Below are 18,809 nucleotides of genomic sequence, written 5' to 3'. Positions count from 1 at the left end.
ATCCGACAGTGACATCTACCGGGCAATATGGGTTATTGTTTGGGAATTTCTTGGATTCATCCAATCACGATTCTGTATTCTGGGTCATGTGACCTGCAGCCAAATAGAAGAGGGACGAAATGGCTACAACAAACATGGAGGTTTGTCCGTTCAGCTTCACCCCGGAGAGGTACTGGACGGAGGAGAAAGAGAGGGCACTCATATCGTTTTTCTCCAGTAAGTCACACACTGTAAAGTGATGACGTTTCATTTCCAAGTTTGAAGTATTTAAAAAGTTGCCGTTTTCCCCGATGTGTTGTCGGAAACGGCAACATTTGAGGGCAACCGTTGCTCGATGAGACCAATGGCTGCTAGCAATGAGCAATAGTGACATATAACACCAATGGCGACTAGCAACTGAAGTCAAGTTAGCTACTTTCTCCTAAAATACGCCAGATATCATTTGACAGCGTCTCTTATGTTTTAAGAACTTTTAAACTGTACGTCTGCACACAAACGGATGAAATAACCCAGGTTTATCAGCTTTATAATTTAATTGATGTAAATTTGGAAACGAAGAGAAAGTAAAAAAAATACGTAACTGTTTTTTTTCTTATACAACTACAAATGTATGCTATATTTTTTTAATGACAGTAGTGTTTATGCTATACAGTGAGTGTTTATAATTAGGTATGTCGTATGAGTTTAGTTGTAAGAGATTAGTTGTAAACCTGACCTTTCACCTTTCTGTATTGTTGTTTTACAAGTGTTGTGGTCATTTTACTTCACTTTTGTTTTAATTGATTTCATGGCTGCATTTTTCCAAAAAACATATATAGAAAGTGAAATTAGTATAAAATGTGTTGTATCAGTGGTGACACAACTAAAGCCTAATTCAAAAAGAAATAGACTGGACAGTTTATGATGTCTTGTCATACTCTCAGAGCACAGTTGTCTGTGGAACCACAAGTCAGAGAGCTACAAGAACAGACAGCTACGATGGAAAACACTGGAACGCTTGAGAATCCTTCTGTCAGCTCACCCACCTCCTGTTCCTTTCACAGGTGAGCTCCTGACATCCAACACCACAGCCTTTGTATGTATTTATTTGAGCATTAGTATTCCGCTTAATTATCTTATCCTGGATTTGATCATAGCATTATGTCATAACATGACATCAGTGGTTTCTCCACTGGGTATGCAGGTAGAAAAACTTAATAAAAAAAATTAATTTCACAGGAAAGTTTGTTGTGTGTAGGCTACAGAGCTGCTTACAAGCTGTGGTCCAATTCAGAGACCGCATCATTTGAGGAATGCCATCTACTGAGGTGTGTGCTTTGTAGACTGCAGGCATAGCCCTCGAAGGTCACATCAACAGTTGTTAAATGGGACAGTCTAGACTTCCTGTGATCACGCTGTGCTTCTCCTGTCACCTAGCAACTTATATACAAATGCCATCTTTGAACGATTGGAACGCTGCTTCTGATTGGAAGTACAAAAGTCACGTTATACTGTTTTTCTCTCTAGTGGAAGACATCAAGAACAAATTCAAGAACCTGCGGACCACCTTTCAGCGTCAGTACAAAATGGTCAAAGCGAGCAAAGTGTGCAATTCTGATGACGTGTTCGTGCCGCAGTGGAAGCATTACCAGCAGCTGATGTTCCTGCAGGGCTGCTGCGACCAGGACGACAGTGCCGATGGCCCTCCGCTGTCTCCATTGATTGTTTCACAGGAGGAGAGCCAGTCTGTCCTCCCCTCCTCAGGACTGATCATCTCCTTCCTCCCCACACCATCCACCTCAACAACCTCCACCACGTCCTCCTCAGTCCCCTCCAGCATCCTGGTTAAATGTTACTGGACTGAAGAGAGGGAGCGTGCACTGATATCTTTCTATGCCGGTAAGCAAAAAATGGATTTAATCTTCAACTTAAAAACACATAATAGTTTGTATTCTGAAGTGTTTCATAGCTGATGGGAGTTCCTATGGTGTGTTTGTGTGCGCAGAGCACAGCTGTTTATGGAGCAAGAAGTCTGAAAACCACAACAACCGTCAACTCAGAATGAGGCTGCTGGAGGCGCTGAGGAGCCAGCTGTCTGACCACACGGTGTCTTTCTCAGGTAAACATCACACATCCAACACAGACATAGCTCCAGTATTTAAAATACTGCAACAACCACTAACATCTGGCCATTTGTGTTTAGTGGGAACGGGTGTAATGAGCATGTATTTATCAGCTCCAGCTCTGATTAACAGTGATGCTGAAGTGACTCCTTTGTTGCTATTTTGCAGTTGAAGACATAAAGTGCAAATTCAAGAACCTGCGAACAGTTTTTAACCGTGAATACAAGGCGGTCCAGGCCAGCAGGAGCTCTGACAAACCCTACACGTCTAAGTGGAAACACTACCAGCAGCTGCTCTTTATCTGCGAGTCCTGTGATGAAGACGACGGCACAGACGATGTGCAGATTATCATTCCACAAGAAAACAAGGATCTGGAACATGTGAACCAGACTCTGTCTTCCACTCTGAGCAACCTTTCTAGACCACCCAACAGCACCAAGCTCTCCAACACCTCTGTTCCCTGCAGCTCCAGTCAGAGCGACACCAAAACCAGCAGTAGCACTGTGTACCAAATCTTCCTTTCTGATAATCACGTGCTGTCTGGCCAAACAGCCATTTCCACACTGCCGGCCTCACCATCCAGTTCACTGCCAGACACAAAATCAAGTGCCAATCCCTCCCCTTTAAACGTCTCCGCAACTGGTTCAGTTCAGTCAGACAGCAGGCTAAGCACAGACTCCCGCTGCCTTTGGAATGAAGCCAAAGTTCAGCAGCTCATATCATTTTACTCTGGTTAGTGGAATCATCATGTCATGTTAGTTCACAAAACGGTTTTTAACCACATTTTAACAGGTGTTCTATATTTAGTAATTCCTCTTTCTGTTCCAGAGCACACCTGTCTGTGGAACCACAAGTCCGAGGGTTACCGGAACCGTCTGCTGAGACAGAGCTTGTTGGAGACTCTGAGCAACCTCCTGTCACCCAATGAGCCAGTCCCATTCACAGGTAATGCTTCATTGTAAGCTTGTACTTATAGTATGAACACATCAGTAACTGCAAGTAAGTCGTCACAAACCTGTGATTTAGAAGAGCAGGTTTGAAAGCTTTTGAAAGTGTTGGAGATTCTGGGCGTCACGTCTTGGCTGTGCTGGCAGTCTGTCCTCTCCTGGTTATTCTGTTTTAAATTAAGGAGATCTTTTCTAGAGGAACTGCACTTATCTCCACTTCCACATTACTCTCTCAGCCCCTGAATATATGTATTATTAATACTAAGGGGCAACATCTGAAGAACTAGTGCTCAAATCAACACACATCACACCATCTATGCAGATGTTTCATATATGTCGAGGCTAACGGGTTCTGTTATTTCTTATTCTTCAGTGGAGGACATAAAGACAAAGTTCAGGAACTTGCGAACCATCTTCCAACGTGAGCACAAAGCGGTGAGCTCCAACAAAACCTGTGGTTCAGAGGACTTCTACCTCCCAAAGTGGAAACACTACAGGGAGCTGATGTTCCTCTGCGACTCCTGCGACGAGGATGAGCCTGATGACGTCCACTTCCATGAACCACAGGAGTCCAGCCTCCTCCACCTGGACAGCCAAAGCCCTCTCTCTTCCTCTCTGCACTACCGTGCTGCCAACCAAACTGCTACCAAACTGAACATCAGATCGCGTTTCCTCGAGGCCCCGCCCTCACCTACTCCCCCAGACTCCCAGCACTCTTCCCCCTCCTCGTCCCCTTCCACATCATCTTCTCTCACAGACGGCAGACTGTCCGGGCGCAAGAGGGCTGGCGGCCGGGCGGCGTCCACCACCAGCGAGGTGCTGGACTTAATGAGGACGCTCTGTAAAAACCAAACAGAGTCACCTCATGCAGGGTTCCTGAAGTACATAGAGGAGTGTTTGAATGAGACGCCACAGGACAAGGTGAAGAAACTGAAGAAGAAAATAATAGAGACGATCCATACCATGGCAGAGGATGTTTAGTGTGCGGCGTATTGATTTTCTCCAGTCTGCATCATTCACTTTATATAGACCCCTGTGCTCTATTAGTCCAATACACATGATGTTTTTACTGTAATTATCCCTCCTGTTTTCAGAACAGCTTCAGATGGGCTTTTGGTCGAAACAAAAGCCAGACCCAGATGTGTGCTGTCAGATCACAGAACTGCACTTTTTCAGCCTTTGCTAGGCTTCGACTTTGATATGAGGGGTCATGGTAACATTAGATGCTAGTGAACATTGACAGACCTCTAAAATATATGTAACATTTGTACATAGTTTAAAAATTGTTGTAAAAAGAAATCCTGTATCGTATGAATATAACAAGCTGCAGATAACTAATTTGCCAAAGGTTGCACCTTAAAGACATCCTGTCAATTTGGGATGTATTTTTAAACACTAAAATATAAAAAAACCTGACAATAGTTGTTGCCAAAGCACCGTCCAAAGCCTTCACAAAACAACATGAGACTAGTAAGGACAGTCGTTTACAGGTGGCTTCTGTAAACTTTTTATACTTTTTAAGGACAAATCTGTCAGAGAATTCAGCCACAGTCTCTGTGCTACATTTGAAAGAATAAAAGGATGTCACAACTTGTAAAGAAAGGACAGATCCTGTAACAATGTAATCAGATTTTTAAAGTGCACCTTCATTATTTAACGTTATAAATGAAAATATGTAGGTACTGTATGTCTTTGTCTTCTATATGTTACATGTACATAATTTGTTTTTGTTATATAGCCATCGGAAATTTTCACATCACTTTTTCTTTGTTAACTTTGAATTTATTTTTCTCGTTTCAGTTGTGTAATGAAATAATTACTGTGCTACAGGAATTAAGATGTGTTGCTGCGGAGCACTGTTGTAGTTTGTTGTCATGTGTTAGGCTAATTATGTTCTTAAACATTCTTTCATGACTGTGTCTTGCTGTCATATTTTGTTTGCAAACTGAGGGTACATTTACTACATGTGTAAGCACGACTAGTAATTAAAGTTATTTTAAAAAACCACAAACACAAAAAAGTGTTGTTTTTTTTTATAAATGTGTATGTAGTTTGCATTACCTGAAAAAAGTGTTTAGCTCGCCTTATCAGAATCACAATAAAAAAAGATTGCATATTGTTTACTTATGGTTAAAACACTTACACGTGTAAGTGTTCTGATAAAACATCCTGTCAGCTAAGGAAGAGCACAGAAAATCTATTCACACCTGAAGGGAAAAGGAGGCTGCCTTTTCCTGTTTCCTCTAAGCTCTCTGGTCTGGCAGGTTGTCCTGTATGCATGCTTTAATTAATCTACAATACCGGGGTAGTTTTAACTAAAAACAAAAAATAAAGAATTTCACAAGTGTGTTTTATTCACAGCTGATCCCTCAGTTACAAATTGGAACAATTCAGTCCAAACTTCCACCAGGCATAAAACAAATACCAAATTAGTAAAAATATATATAGTGAAGTGTATGGACTGACACCTTTGTCTGAATATCAAATGAACAAAAGATTATGAACACACAAGAACAATGAGACGACAGCATTTAAAGATCTTCATGGTACATAAACTATGCAAACAGGAAGAAATCATCTTTTTATTCTAAAACTAAAATCAGTTTCTCAGACTGATGTTCCTGTTGCAGGCAGTGTGATAAACCAGGTCCCATTTTCAGATCACAACAAATAAAAATGTAAAACTGTGAAGTGCATTAAAAGGATCTCTTTGGGTTTCAGCCAATTAAAAGGCGTTTTTTTTTATCTAATTCAGATGATTCAGTCTGTTGTAAACAGGAATGATTCAAAAAATTCAAGAGTCTGTGTGTGTGTGTGTGTGTGTGTAATCATGTATGCTTATAATTACCATGCTGACCTTTTTGCCTAACTGATACAGTTTTTTAAGCCACAAAAAACACAAAATATAAATATGTTTATATCAATGTTTCATTGGACACAAATATAACAAAGATAAATGAAACAGAAAATGTGTCAGCTGTTTTTTATAAAAATCATGTGAATTTTGTGAATTTAATCTCTTTTTTCAAGTGCTGTTGTCGTACTGCAGCTTTGGGTTTATTAGACAGAATAATGAAACCAGGATGCAGAATGTGCTGAAAGTGTGATGCAGGAAGTAAAAACATGCAAAACCACCCGTGTGGTCCTATGAGGCTGTACGATCTTCACAGTGTTATCAACATTCACCCACTCAGAAGTGTCAACGTTTGACCTGGAATCCAGGCAGCTTCACCCTGTGCACCAAGAGTTAAACTCTGCACTGTGTGGGCCCCTGCGTACCTCCTTGTCACAGGCTCTGTGACTCCTCCACCTCCTCGCGGATGGTGCGGTAGTGCTGAGGTTTATTCTGAGCCAGGGGGGAGTCTGTTTGAGTGAACAGGACCTGTCTCTTCAGGGGTCGCTTCAGCAGGAACTTTCGAGACGTCACCAGATCACCATAGCCCTGGGAGTGGGAGAAGGCGTAGCCTGACCTGCGGGTGCTGATGCGCCTGGCAGGGCGGCGAGGAGCGGGTGCAGGCAGTGCCTCCTTTCCTACCTTATGCCTCACCTTAACCGAAGAAACAGGGACAGGATTGTAGACTTGTTGCCGACACTTATTAATGACTTTACGTGTGATTCCTCTGCCTACCTTGTCATTGATGGTGGGCCGAAGCTGTATGAAGATGAAGCGGAACGCCACCACGGGCAGAATACAGAGGAGGGTTGTCAGGAAAATGGTCAGCCACACATTCGGCTGGTTCAAAGAGTTCCTTGCTGTGCCTGAAATCAAATAAAATCCCCAGCAGCTGTCAGACACACTAATGCACAATGGAAACAAATGGAATCTAGTTTTGGTCAAGTATGGAAAGTAGATTTTTCACACTTGAATAGATTTATGATGTGTAAAAAAAACTCTCTCGAATCTTACATCTCATCCTTGCATTTTGTGTAATACAACGCTAACTTTAACTCAGCCTGGAATACTTGGTTGCTTAGTAACTCACTTATGCATGCGCACACAGCTATCTTTGTGAGGACATTCATTGATATAATACATTCCCGAGCCCCTTACCCTAACTTTATTCATCACAACTAAGTCCCTCACCCTGATCTAAATCCAATTCATAAGTCATATCCCTCAAATAGCTACTTGAAAGGGAAGGGGTTTAAAAAAGATTGAGGACTGGACAAAATGTCCTCACTGCAGTCGTCTAACGCTCAATGTGTTTCTCACAAAGATAGCTAGAGCGAGCGCACACACACACACACACGCAAAAGGGTGATTTTGTAAATCTGTGACATCTGTCGTGAGTAAGACACACCAACAACCGACCAACAACATTTGTGCCTCCATAAATCTACCTACCAATGAAGGGGAAAGCGGAGGTGAAGATCAGAAACATGCCGTTGCTATACATGGTGAATGTGATGGCAAAGTATGCGGCCAGGCTGCCCCACACAAAGAACTGGTTGATTGCTGTCCAGTAATGAGTGTCCAGACACAGCTGACGATTGGAAAACAAAATCAGAGGTTGTACATATTGTTTTTTTCTGATTGTGAACATCATTTATGCCACAAGTGAGCATCACCTGCATGTTCACCACGATGAGCAGGCAGGTCTGTGCCAGCAGAGCGAAGGACTGATAGTCTGCGATGTCTTTGCCGTCGTCTCTGACCGTGTCGTGCATGGCAGCCCACGGGATGAAGAAGAGGATGAGGGAGCTGTAGCAGCTGTGCATCATGCAGCGCACAAAGGCCCTTTTACTGAAGTACATGTTCTGCTGGCCTGGAGAGTAGAGCTGAGGGTACTGGAAACTCCAGCGGTCATTTACATCCTGCAAAAACACGAGAGGTTGAATATATGATGAGATAAAAAAAAGTTTCCATCAGTGCATACCTGGTCGAAGATGCTGAGGCCGAGGACAGGAAGAGACGTGTACACCAGGTTGTACAAGGTGATGAACCACTCGTCGTACACGGTCTATAAACAACATGAACACATTTCTTTTTTCCATCATGCATGAAAGCCCAGAAAATGACATGATATGACTGTGATGCATGTCTCCTCACCTGTGCGGAGAAACCACAAAAGAAGGCATACCAGAAATGCACAAAGGTGAAGGTGAAGTTCTTGTAAAAAAAGTAGCACAGGAACTTGCACATGCGCAGGTAGGACCAGCGGCCGTGCACCAGCAGGAGGCGCTGGAGGTAACGGAACTGTGCGAAGGAGAAGTCACTAGAGAGGACTGCCTGCATGCCCTCCTGACCGCTGATACCCACACCGATGTGAGCGGCTGGACAGCAAAAACAATCAATGCACAATATGGATCAGTGAACAGACACAGATGTATTTTCTGAGGTGCCACAGGTATGTCGATGTCCTAAATATGTCTTCTTTTTCCTCACCCTTGATCATGCTGACATCATTGGCCCCATCACCAATGGCGAGAGTGATGGCCTGCTTGTATTTCTTAACCAGCTCCACCACCTGGGCCTTTTGGAGAGGGGTGACCCGGCAGCAGATCACCGTCTGACACATGCACGCCGTCCGGAGGAGCTCCAGCTCCAAGTCCTTCTCCAGTCCAAAGGCCTGAAGAAGAACGGGAAGAAGAAGAAGAGGTGATTACAGGGTTGTACAGTGAGATCGGTCAGGACATGAGAGATTGTAGACAAATGTTCTTCTTTGTTCAAATTCTCACCAAACTGTGTCCGTTTATAACGAGGCCGTACTCTCCGTCCACTTTCTCATCCTGCACTGTCTCGGTCTTCTTGAGCCAGAACAGGCCAGCACGGGACCTCATCACCACTGGTTCCTCTGCTCCTTCTGGACACATTTTCCTTCTAGCATTCCTGAAACACGAACAGGAACACATACATTTTGTGTAGAAGGCTTAATAGGTTTTATAAACCAGGACGGAGACGAGGCGAGACGGACTTACTGCAGCTCCTCTTTGACTCCTTCTGCTGTGTTGGCCGCCACGATGAAAATGTCTTTCATCTCCTCTCTCAGCATGTTGCAGGAATAGCCGATATTTTCTGCTGTCTCTACAGAGGGGACATGAGTTTGCAGAATCCTGAACCATTTCCCTTTCAAATGTGATTTCAAATACGAACTGACAGCCACACTAACCTTGTTTATCTCCGGTTAACACCCAGATTTTAATATCAGCTTTTGCCAGTTGCTCTATGGTCTGTGGAACTCCATCTTGCAACTTGTCCTCCACAGCTGAGGCCCCCAACAGCTAAAAGGAGATTACAATTTGTGAAGCGACCACATGTGATGCTACTTTAACTGGAGATGCATTCTTTGGACTCACCACCATGTCTTTCTCTATCTCCTCATAAAGCTGGTCTAGCCTCTCCTCGCGTCCCTCCATGGCGGTGCTGGCCTCGTGGTGGCGCTGTCTCCACTCCTCCAAGTAGCCTTCGTCTAAGTTCTTGTAGGCTAGAACCAGTGTGCGGAGGCCGTCGCCGGCATACTCCTGTTTCAGTTCAATTTAATGCAGTTAGAAAACATGTAACAGAGAACAGTGGTAGAATGTAGCTATAATAAAACATCCTTACATTGAGGTGCCCGGTGGTGACTTTCTTCAGTTTGTCACAGGAGGGGTGCAGCCGTTCGTAGATGATGGTGTCCGCTCCTTTGCAGAACAGAGTTATCTTCCCCTGTGGGCTGCGGACTGCAAATCACAGCTGTGATGTGTGTGTTGTTGAAAATATCTAAACATCAAACTCACACCTCTTCCTCTCTCTCACCTATCACTGACATCCTCTTCCTCACATTATTGAAATCCAGCACAGCCACCAGCTCATAGACGACCTGTCTGCCCATCTCCATGACAGTGATGGTCTCTGGTGTGCGCGAGCGGAATACAAAGCCAAAGTTTCTTGCTGCAGTCACCAGAGCGCCCTCATCAGGAGACTGAGCCTGGTAGTAGAGCTCTCCTACACCAGAATAAAAGAGAGGAACTATATTATTATGCTTCCAGTGAAGACATCATCTTGAGGCTGGGAGGCAAACGCTAGATAAGAACTTGGACATGCTATGGAGTAATATAGTAACATTAACTGTTACACTCTGCATTTTTTATACTATCATTCTGATCTAGATGTGTTGTACTGCCTGTTACCACCTCCATGTGGTAATGCTGATGTCCGTAAGGGGACGCTCACCTTCTTTCTTTTCCTCCGACATGACAGTGTGGCACAGAGCGAGCAGGCGGAAGAAGGCCTCAGCCTCCGGGTTTCCCTCCTTCATCGTCTCCTGCAGACTGTGGTCATGAAAAACGAACTTCGGATCTGCCAGCGGGTTCCGGGAAAAGTCCACTTTCTGTGTCTTCTGTGAAGATCAATAAAAACCATACATGAACATACACTGAATTCACATACAAAAACACGGGGGAACTGGTTCTCCTCTCACCTCTGTTATTTCCACCCTCTGTCCAGAGAAGTCATACAGGTCCCCTGTTTGACAGAGAATCACATCAGTCATCCAGTCTATATGCATGGGTTCATTGTTCTACAAAAGTTTAGCTGCTCACCGTACGCTTGGCCGTTAATGGAGCACTTGTTGAAAGTCATGATGTTCTGTGTCAGTGTGCCGGTCTTGTCGCTGAAGATGTATTTGATCTGGCCGAGCTCCTCGTTGAGGGTGGTGGTCCTGGCCTGGGCTGGAGTGTCATTCTTCGGGTAATACATTTTCCTGTCCCAGTCTATGAAGAAGCTGTTTCCCAGACGGATGATCTCCACACTGACATTATAAAGCGCACAAAGTGTCAGAGCTAGAAACACTGAAATACTCCCTTTTCTGATCATTCTCCTGTGTTTGGAACTTCACCTGACATAGAGGGAGATGGGCACCACAGTGTTCAGGACGATGATGTAGGACCAGAAGGACAGGAAGGATGAAAGAGTAGCATTCACGCCGGCTTCATATGGAAGAAACGCTAGGAACACAGAACCCTCCCTTGCCTCCCAGATGGCATTGCCGATGGCCATGACGGAGCACATGAATGCCAGGAAACCAAAGATCTGACAGAACACAGATACTCAGGTATGACGAACACTATGCCCTGTATCTGTGAATTTGTGTGTGTGTGTAAACTCACACACAACACCAGCACGTTCATCAGGTGATCAATGCTTGTCCGCTTGAATGTCGTCTTTCCACTGTTCTGCATCAGCTTGGTGTCAGGACCTGGAGAAGTTCAATAAATACTTAGCACCAATGCAGGCTAGGCAGGCACAGACCATCAGGATAGAATACCTCCAAAGATAACCAGGCCGAAGCACCACTCCGTGTTTCTGAGTGTACATCCTCTGAGCAGCACTTTGTCATTGTCCAGGGCGTAGGTCTGCTCCTTCAGAGTCAGGGTCCCTTTGAATTTGTCCAAGCGGTTGTTGGGAGGCTCACATCGCACTTCACCTGAAAAAACAAAGAGGTCAGAGGTCACCAACATGCAAGTCGCAAGAAGTCTTTGTGTCTCTGTCACACAGCAGGTTGCTGCATTCACTTCTCACCATCAAAGGCAGCCAGTTCATCGATGTTGTCTCCCATTTCTCCAGTTACAGTCAGAGCCTGCTTCACCTTCAGATTGGTTTCACTGAGGGAGACCAAGAGGACATGTGAAGGATGTGACTGACGGGAAATCCAAGATGAGTGTGAGCCAATAGCTGCCAGTCTCTCTCTCTCCTTCACACACACACACAGAGACACACACACACACACACACAGACACAAACAGACACACACACACAGACACACACAGACACACACACAGACACACACACACAGACACACACACACACACAGACACACACAGACACACACACACACAGACACACACACAGAGACACACACACGCTGCACACTCACCCATCTAATTCAGCTGTTTCCACATAGACCAGATTGAGAGGTTCACTGCTGGACAGCAGCAGAAGGTCGGCCTAGGATGAACACATTAAGCACAGAGCAGAGACGCACAGATGAGACGATTAGATAAGACAGACTTTATTATACACGTGGGGACTTTGAATTGACATCTTCTTACTTACTGTGACAAACTGATTATTCTCCAGTCTGATTATGTCCCCAACCTGCACATTCATCCATTTTTCTTTTCTAAGTCTGCCAAAAAAATCATCATGAAATCAAAACACTGCAGATTATGTACACTTATAATTCATTTAAATGTTAACTAACTCACTCTCCATCGATGAGGACCTCCACCTTCCTGTTATTCACCTGATTGTCGCTTTTGTGTCTGTTCTACTCAGTTGATATGAGAAAAAAAAAACATGTTATAAGTGAGACTCCTCTTTAGCTTTGTAAAGACAACCTTTTATTTTTGATCACTACAGCTTACTATATCATCGGTGGCATCTTTGACCGCTGTAATGGACAACACAAGCACCAGAGGGACGGCTGTGGTGTACCAGGACAGAGAGGAGACTTGTGGGATCAGCTGTCCAGACAAAAACAGAAGCAGTTTCAGATACAAAATTGTGTGTGTGTTTGTGTGTTGATTGATCAAATTTAGATGTTTCTTTTCTTGTTATGTGTATTTGAGCTACCAGGACACTGTGGTGACATGCATGGCAACAGTTGATGGTAGCAAAACGCACAAGAGAAATGCTTACCTGGAGAAAAAACAGGAAGAGGAAGTAGGCATTGGCGAGCCTCCTGAACTGCTCAAAGAGGTTCAGTGGCAGGAAAGTGAAAATGTTGTATTTGGAGGTCCTGATGGCATTGTTCTGAAGAGGGGGACAGATTACATGCATGTGCAGTTTAATAATAACCACAAGGTAAAAATGCTTTAATATACTTACAACATAGTGGTAAGAAAGGTTAAATTGTCGGTCATTCGCTCGCAGGAGCCTCTCCTCCTCTGAGGACAAAAGAAAGAAGCAAACGCAGGGTTATGTATGGCGTTGTTTATATACGTGTATCTATTGGATCTCACCTTTCTTTTTCTCTTCCACACACAAGCGGCGAAAACACGACACGACTGATCCCATCTTCAGCTCAGTTTCTCCATATTTCACAGCTGAGGAAAATGTGAGTTTATTGTGCAATGATCCTTTATAGAAACAGAAAGAGGAAAGTGGCAGGGGTAAGAAGGGAACCAGGAAATATTTCAGACAACAATTAGCAGACATAAAAGTTGTAAACGACAAGCAAATATCAAAACTGTACACTACTTCCTGTTTAGTGGTGTGATACTGTGACTAGAAATGTCTGACAGAGGGCATGGCTACAAATGTCATTGATGATTTTAAGGTACCGTATGTTTGTGTTTTTCTTCTTACAACATTTGCCATCTCCTTCAAACATAATCTGTACTCCAAAGCTGTAAAGACATGGAGCCGCTCCTTTCTTAACCCTTTGTACCACTGTAAAATGTTAGGCAGTTAATCCATAAACACAAAGATTAAGAAGGTGATACCACGCTGACGGCTATTGATCCTCAACTGATCATTTATCATCAGCATTTGGTGCAATATAGTAATTAGTAAAGAATTAAACTTCCACAACTATAGCACCATGACACTATTCTGCTGCTGCATAAAAGAAAGCTATGAAAACCACAGTGTCTTTTACTGTGACGCTGAGGAATCGGATCAAATGTGTATCAAATTTTAAAGGTAAACTTCTTTGTCCACAAAAACACTGAACATCAATATATTTAGTGTCTTAAGGCTAATGAAACTCAGCCACATACCTCAGTTCTAAAAGTGATTTCTGGAGTCCTCTTTTGTTCAGAGCACACAGACAAGGATCAAACACAGGAGCCGGAAAATGCTGCAGCCCTCTCTGTGCTTCCCGTTCAGATAAGGCAAAGCCAGGCCTCTGCTCTGCTCGGTGTGGCCGGCCAGGTGCCGATCTAATCCCAGACAGAGAAAGAGGGTTCGACTGGGGCCTCCAGCCGGATGAAAGACAGCATGGACGACAGGTGAAGTGTTGTAGTGCTGAGAGAGGTGCCTGATGTGGAGGTTTCAGGTTCAGGCTGGAAAAGCAGGAGTCCCCCCCCAGCACCTAACAGCTCAGGCCTTGAGCAAACAGTGCAGTGCTCTTTGGACCTGGATGGTGAGGCGGTGCAGGAGTGGAAGAGCAGTAAAATAACAGTTGAGGTGAAGAGCTCCAGCCAATCAGAGCCAACATGATGGCTGTGATCAGGGCGGTCAGGTATGGAACACACCCTGTGATGGATGCGCATGCTCACACTCAGGAGTTTTCCTTAAATTCAATTCACATTGTTAAATTGTTAAAAGAAGAACATGTGAGTTATGACAGCTCGGAACATGCTGACTTTGTGACTGAGGTGCTTTTACAAATGGAATTTAATACCTTTGCTCGGACACAAAGGAACCCTCTGTAGTCCAGGTGACCTCAGCATGAACTGCTTACTAAATTAGTTATTGTGTTAATGTGTGTGTGTGCTCTCTGTGTGCAGACACACAGGCATGGATGCATGCACACATCTGCACAAATTTCTACCCGATGAAGTGCATGAAAACATGTATATGCAATGGTTTAAATTAAAACAAAGTATGTTGTGATTCAGCAGCATGGGGGACCTGCCCCTCGGGGAGGAAGTAATCTGTTCATTAAAAGTCTGTTCTAAAGTCACTGTTCTCTTATGTTTATAGGTTTAAAGTAGGTTTACCCTTTTCTTAGGTTTTGTTGTTGTAATGCTCTATTTGGCCACAAGAGGCTGAAGTGTACCACCACTTCTGGTCTGAAGGATTCATGATTAAAATGTCCAGCATTTGTACAATGTGTTGCTGTAAACTTGTAAAAATCATTTATAGCTCAACTCAACAAGTGTTGGCAGTGTCAACATCAATTGTCTGTGGGCACCACAGAGTCAGAGTTTGCACAAATAAAATTACAGTCTGTGTACAGATTTATTTTTGAGAATTTTGCTGGAAGTTGTCTGATGTTTAAATGGCTGTGAGTGAAAGAAATATAGTATTATAGTAATCAGACACACAGTCTAGACATTGTTAATGTGGTAAATGAGTATTCTAGTTAGCAAAGGCTGTTTTTAATAGAATATATACAAAGGTATACAGAGGCCCTTTTCCAGCAACCATCACATTATGTTCTAATGGTACATTGTGTTAGCTAATCGTGTTAAAAAGGCTGATTGATGATTAGAAAACTCCTGTGAAATGATGTTAGCACAGCTGAACTGTTAAGCTGATCAGAGAAGCTGTAGAACTGGCCTGGTGAACCCAGACTTTTGAACGGTAGTGTGTATATTAAATAATAGATATTACATTGAACTTCTACAAACTATTTTTCCAGCTTTACTCTGGACATTAACTGCTGAGAGACGACCAGGAACTTGCTAATTTGTTTGTTGTTGTCTTTTTTGCAGAATTGTGTGAGATAGACAATAATTAATAATAATTTTAATTTTTTGGTATATCAAGTGTATTGAACCATAGGTCACATTCTGCCTTCTTTTGTCATTTCTTGATTTGTTTTAATGAACATGCACTGGTAGGTTTGGGGGTTCAGAGGGTTCAACTTAATTTGGCTATTATGAATTCATTTTATGTGAATGGGATTTATGTGAAAAAAGTTGTGCTTAATGATAATATTTTTAACATTAAACTCCCATTTCATCACCAGTGAACCTTAACACTATATGAAGTCTAACCATCACCACTAGCCACCAAAGTGCTGATTAACAAACTCTACTCTTTACTTACAGGTGGCCTCTTCTTGCTGAACTGGGCGACAGCTTCCTACTGTAGCAGAAAAAAGGCAGATAAGCACATTTATAGATACTTCTCAAATACTTTATACAAAATTCATTCATTGGAGTTTACATAGTGACACAAACGTTTCAAAGTAGTGACAAAACGAAGAAAACGCCACAAAAACTCTGTTACTGTGACTGTTGTACTCTTCTTGTTAACTATTGCAGTGATTTTAGTGATAGTGCAAGGGTTAACAAACTTAGAAAATATACAATGATAATAAAAAAAAGTGAACAATTGCAACTTGGCACAAGGAACATGTATCGTACAGGATGGCTATGAAACATCTGCCCTCATAAATCAATAACATTCACAGGGGCTAGTAACAGAGAGGAGCCTGATTCAGTGGTTTCCATAATACAGCAATATTCATCCTTCATCAATACGTTTAATATTTCTTCGATCAGTTAAGATAAATTCACAGACATTGAACTCCAATATCATGTCAAACTGTTAAAAGAGGAAACATTAACAAAACATCAGGAGAACAGGTAAATATAACTGATTACAAAGAAAACAGCCTAGATAAACTTACAATGTCCTCAGAGATATGAAATATAAAACTATAAGGAACATCACCTGGAAAACATTTGTTGATATTACTGTGGGTAAAGTTCATAAGGTGGGAATTACAAAAAAAAAAGTTTTTTTCATCAAAGTAAGGCCACTCATACGAAGAAGAAAACTGAGCAGGAAGATGTGTAAACCTTATTACTGCTCTCCTTATCAGCTGAGGAGCTGGTGTCCAAATATTATTTTTGGAACATAGTATGTAATATGTCTTTACTACTAATGAACAATCCTCATTTATTCTGAGGGTCCGCATCTCATTGTATGAAGATGCTGCAGTTTATTCCCACCTTGACTGTGCAAATTTAAAACACACACACACACACACTATCCAAGCAAACACTTCTGATCCCAGCAGTAAACAACATTTTACATCGCAAAATAAATATGTATAAAAAATAAATAAAATGCTTACACAGCCCAACAACAGCTGTTAGCGGAGGTTTTAAATAAATATGGCCAGAGACTCTCCTTTAACACACAGTCAGTATTTCATGCTGTTTGTGGGAACACAAGAGTGAAAACACGACATGGCAAGGCACGCTGACCGATCCTTAAATTAAGCGGTACAATGACGAGTTGTTACTTCAAGTACCTGCTTCACTTAGAACCTTTGAAAACCTCCTAGCTATGTGCCATTCATTCATAAAAAAAGAAACATCACATTTACTCACAGTGGAGCTATAGAACAGGGTTAACTACTTCACACATTCACAGTTCGCAGAGTGTAAGGCTGAAACACTTGGCCACAGGTAGAGGGGGGAGGTGAGGTTATTGCACAATGACACGGGGGGTGGTGGTGGGGAGGTGAGGGGGTGAGGATACAGCGTGCGCACTGTGCCACTCCGGCTGATGAGTAATAGGCTAAAAAAAACAGTTAAATAGAGAAAGTGATAAAACAGCTGGTGAGTATGAGGCCTGACTGAACAGGAGGCTGTGTGCTGTACAGTAGCTTGGTGATTAATATGTGTTTGAGGAACATGAAATACCCAGAGTGAGCTTGTGACAGTGTGCCGGTGAGCTTGGCAAGGCGCCACCAAACAGTCAACAGCAGCTAAGACACATTAAAAGGTCTAAGAAAGAATCCACATAGAATCCACACGTTTATGGTAAAATCCCCTCCATCGTTTTTTTCCTGGTGTCCTCATCTGCCCTCCTCCACTGATCGAGTCTCTGACTTCAGCCTCACAAACTCCTTGGCGACGTCATCGTTGGAGCGCTGGGAGAGGATCCGCATGGCGGTGAGGCCCGTGTCGTCCATGTGGATGCGCTGGCCCAGTGGGCACCAGCAGGCGCAGTTGCCCTTTTCCATGATGTCTCTCAATTGAATGACAGCCAAACCAACCACCCGGTCGGCCCGGCCGAAACAGTAGTCTTTGACGCAGACTTGCAGCTCGTAGCACTCAAAGCCATCCTGGTTACCCAGCACGCTGTGGAGAGAGAGAACACAGTGTGAGGGAGGCGAGTATGCTGGTTGTTTTTGTTTCCATTCATTAAAAAAGGGCGGGTTGTTATGCTTACAAGTGGAAGGTTTCGTTGAACTTCGGGGACCAGCTGTTGTTTTTAGATTTGGTCTGGAATTTGCGCTTCTTGTCGCTGAGGTGAGGCCCGATCATGGTGATCTCAATGAAGGGCCGGAACATGCCAGACGTCTGCCATTTCAAGTCACTGGCTCCCACAACTGTAGTAATACACATGGAAAAAATGACGATGATGTAACCAGACGAGTCAACGCTGACCTTTGACGGTAACAACAAACTGACCTTTGACGTTAACTTTCCGCTCCCCGTTGGAAGGATGAGTGTACAGCTCAATCTGGACAGACACTTCCCCGATTGGCTTGTCTACACCTGAGCCTGGTTTAATACAGACACATACAGTAAGCTTACATCATATTGGATATAATAATGATAATGCGTCAGAACGAGAGGGGAATGCAGGTGATGACCTGTTTCACACAGAGACAAAACTAAAATGTAGAGAGGTGAATGTGGACGGGGGAGAAGAGGAGGGGAAACCTACCCCTGCTGGGCTGTATTTTTTCATTGGGAGTTAACCTAATACCCTTTCCATTGTGCACTGGCACAGAGGCAGCACAGGAGATAAAGAGAAGACAGCAGAATAATATGTCAACAAATCCCAATATTAAAAACACTGAACACACAAAAAAATACAGATTTCATGTAGAGGTCAGGTCATACAGTGCCCTCTACTGGTCTACTTTGAGAAAGGACTTCTGTCCAGAAAGTACATTTAGTCATAACTACCTTGTGCGTGTTGTGTGGTCACAAAGGTCTTGATGAGTGTGTCTGTAGTCTGTGTGTAGAGGGACAGAGCGTGGCGTAGGGAGGACAGCTCGGGACTCTTCTCAAGGAAGGCCTTCTTCAGCCCGTTCCCTCCTGCATGGAAATATTGCTGCAAAGCAAAGACAGTAGTATA

At 43.3% G+C, this 18,809-nt stretch overlaps 3 protein-coding genes across 7 annotated transcripts in view; 1 reads left to right on the top strand and 2 right to left on the bottom strand.

The window, feature by feature from the left end:
* The first annotated feature begins 108 nt into the window (after positions 1-108).
* Positions 109-5,019, top strand: LOC114443450 (uncharacterized). Its single transcript, XM_028417486.1, has 7 exons — positions 109-216; positions 924-1,043; positions 1,507-1,878; positions 1,985-2,098; positions 2,271-2,834; positions 2,931-3,047; positions 3,423-5,019. Exons 1-7 carry the CDS (start codon positions 120-122, stop codon positions 4,028-4,030), a joined length of 1,992 nt encoding a protein of 663 aa, XP_028273287.1. The 5' UTR covers positions 109-119; the 3' UTR covers positions 4,031-5,019.
* A 366-nt stretch (positions 5,020-5,385) lies between these two features.
* On the bottom strand, positions 5,386-14,107 carry LOC114443449 (phospholipid-transporting ATPase ID-like). Of its 2 annotated transcripts, none has more exons than XM_028417485.1 (28): positions 13,751-14,107; positions 12,992-13,075; positions 12,858-12,916; positions 12,669-12,782; positions 12,395-12,493; positions 12,236-12,297; positions 12,084-12,156; positions 11,905-11,975; positions 11,550-11,632; positions 11,296-11,454; positions 11,138-11,226; positions 10,867-11,060; positions 10,571-10,779; positions 10,450-10,493; positions 10,203-10,368; positions 9,786-9,974; positions 9,594-9,709; positions 9,347-9,511; positions 9,160-9,271; positions 8,969-9,074; positions 8,729-8,879; positions 8,436-8,619; positions 8,100-8,323; positions 7,927-8,010; positions 7,619-7,864; positions 7,395-7,533; positions 6,678-6,808; positions 5,386-6,596 (listed from the first exon to the last, which is right to left on the bottom strand). In XM_028417485.1, the coding sequence occupies exons 2-28, from the start codon at positions 13,044-13,046 to the stop codon at positions 6,336-6,338; spliced, it is 3,585 nt and encodes a 1,194-aa protein (XP_028273286.1). In that variant the 5' UTR covers positions 13,047-13,075; positions 13,751-14,107; the 3' UTR covers positions 5,386-6,335. The 2 variants fall into 2 exon arrangements, with proteins under 2 accessions (XP_028273286.1, XP_028273285.1); XM_028417484.1 differs by having other exon boundaries at positions 5,863-6,596; positions 12,992-13,108.
* Positions 14,108-15,943: 1,836 nt separating this feature from the next.
* Positions 15,944-18,809, bottom strand: part of unc13bb (unc-13 homolog Bb (C. elegans)) — a 51,453-nt gene continuing 48,587 nt past the window's right edge. For 2 of the 4 annotated variants that reach the window (XM_028418015.1, XM_028418016.1), the window contains 5 exons: positions 18,638-18,785; positions 18,393-18,449; positions 18,134-18,226; positions 17,892-18,051; positions 15,944-17,800 (listed from right to left, as the gene is read on the bottom strand). In XM_028418015.1, the coding sequence (XP_028273816.1) occupies positions 17,515-17,800; positions 17,892-18,051; positions 18,134-18,226; positions 18,393-18,449; positions 18,638-18,785 (744 nt within the window). In that variant the 3' untranslated portion in view covers positions 15,944-17,514. The remainder of the gene's footprint in view (positions 17,801-17,891; positions 18,052-18,133; positions 18,227-18,392; positions 18,450-18,637; positions 18,786-18,809) is intronic. The other 2 variants (XM_028418017.1, XM_028418019.1) reach the window with 1 other exon arrangement.

Source organism: Parambassis ranga, chromosome 12 (assembly GCF_900634625.1).
Source record: "Parambassis ranga chromosome 12, fParRan2.1, whole genome shotgun sequence".
Classification (NCBI taxonomy): domain Eukaryota; kingdom Metazoa; phylum Chordata; class Actinopteri; family Ambassidae; genus Parambassis; species Parambassis ranga.
Note: the sequence above shows the minus strand (reverse complement) of the source record. Positions and strands in the feature narration are given on the sequence as shown.

Excerpts from the sequence above, each read along its gene's own strand:
- LOC114443450 (XM_028417486.1), top strand. The coding sequence starts at position 120 with ATGGCTACAACAAACATGGAGGTTTGTCCGTTCAGCTTCACCCCGGAG. Across the intron at positions 1,044-1,506 it reads ACCTCCTGTTCCTTTCACAG|TGGAAGACATCAAGAACAAA; the intron begins GTGAGCTCCTGA and ends TTTTCTCTCTAG. Across the intron at positions 3,048-3,422 it reads TGAGCCAGTCCCATTCACAG|TGGAGGACATAAAGACAAAG; the intron begins GTAATGCTTCAT and ends CTTATTCTTCAG.
- LOC114443449 (XM_028417485.1), bottom strand. The coding sequence starts at position 13,046 with ATGGGATCAGTCGTGTCGTGTTTTCGCCGCTTGTGTGTGGAAGAGAAA. Across the intron at positions 8,011-8,099 it reads TTTGTGGTTTCTCCGCACAG|ACCGTGTACGACGAGTGGTT; the intron begins GTGAGGAGACAT and ends TGTTGTTTATAG. Across the intron at positions 7,865-7,926 it reads GCCTCAGCATCTTCGACCAG|GATGTAAATGACCGCTGGAG; the intron begins GTATGCACTGAT and ends GTGTTTTTGCAG.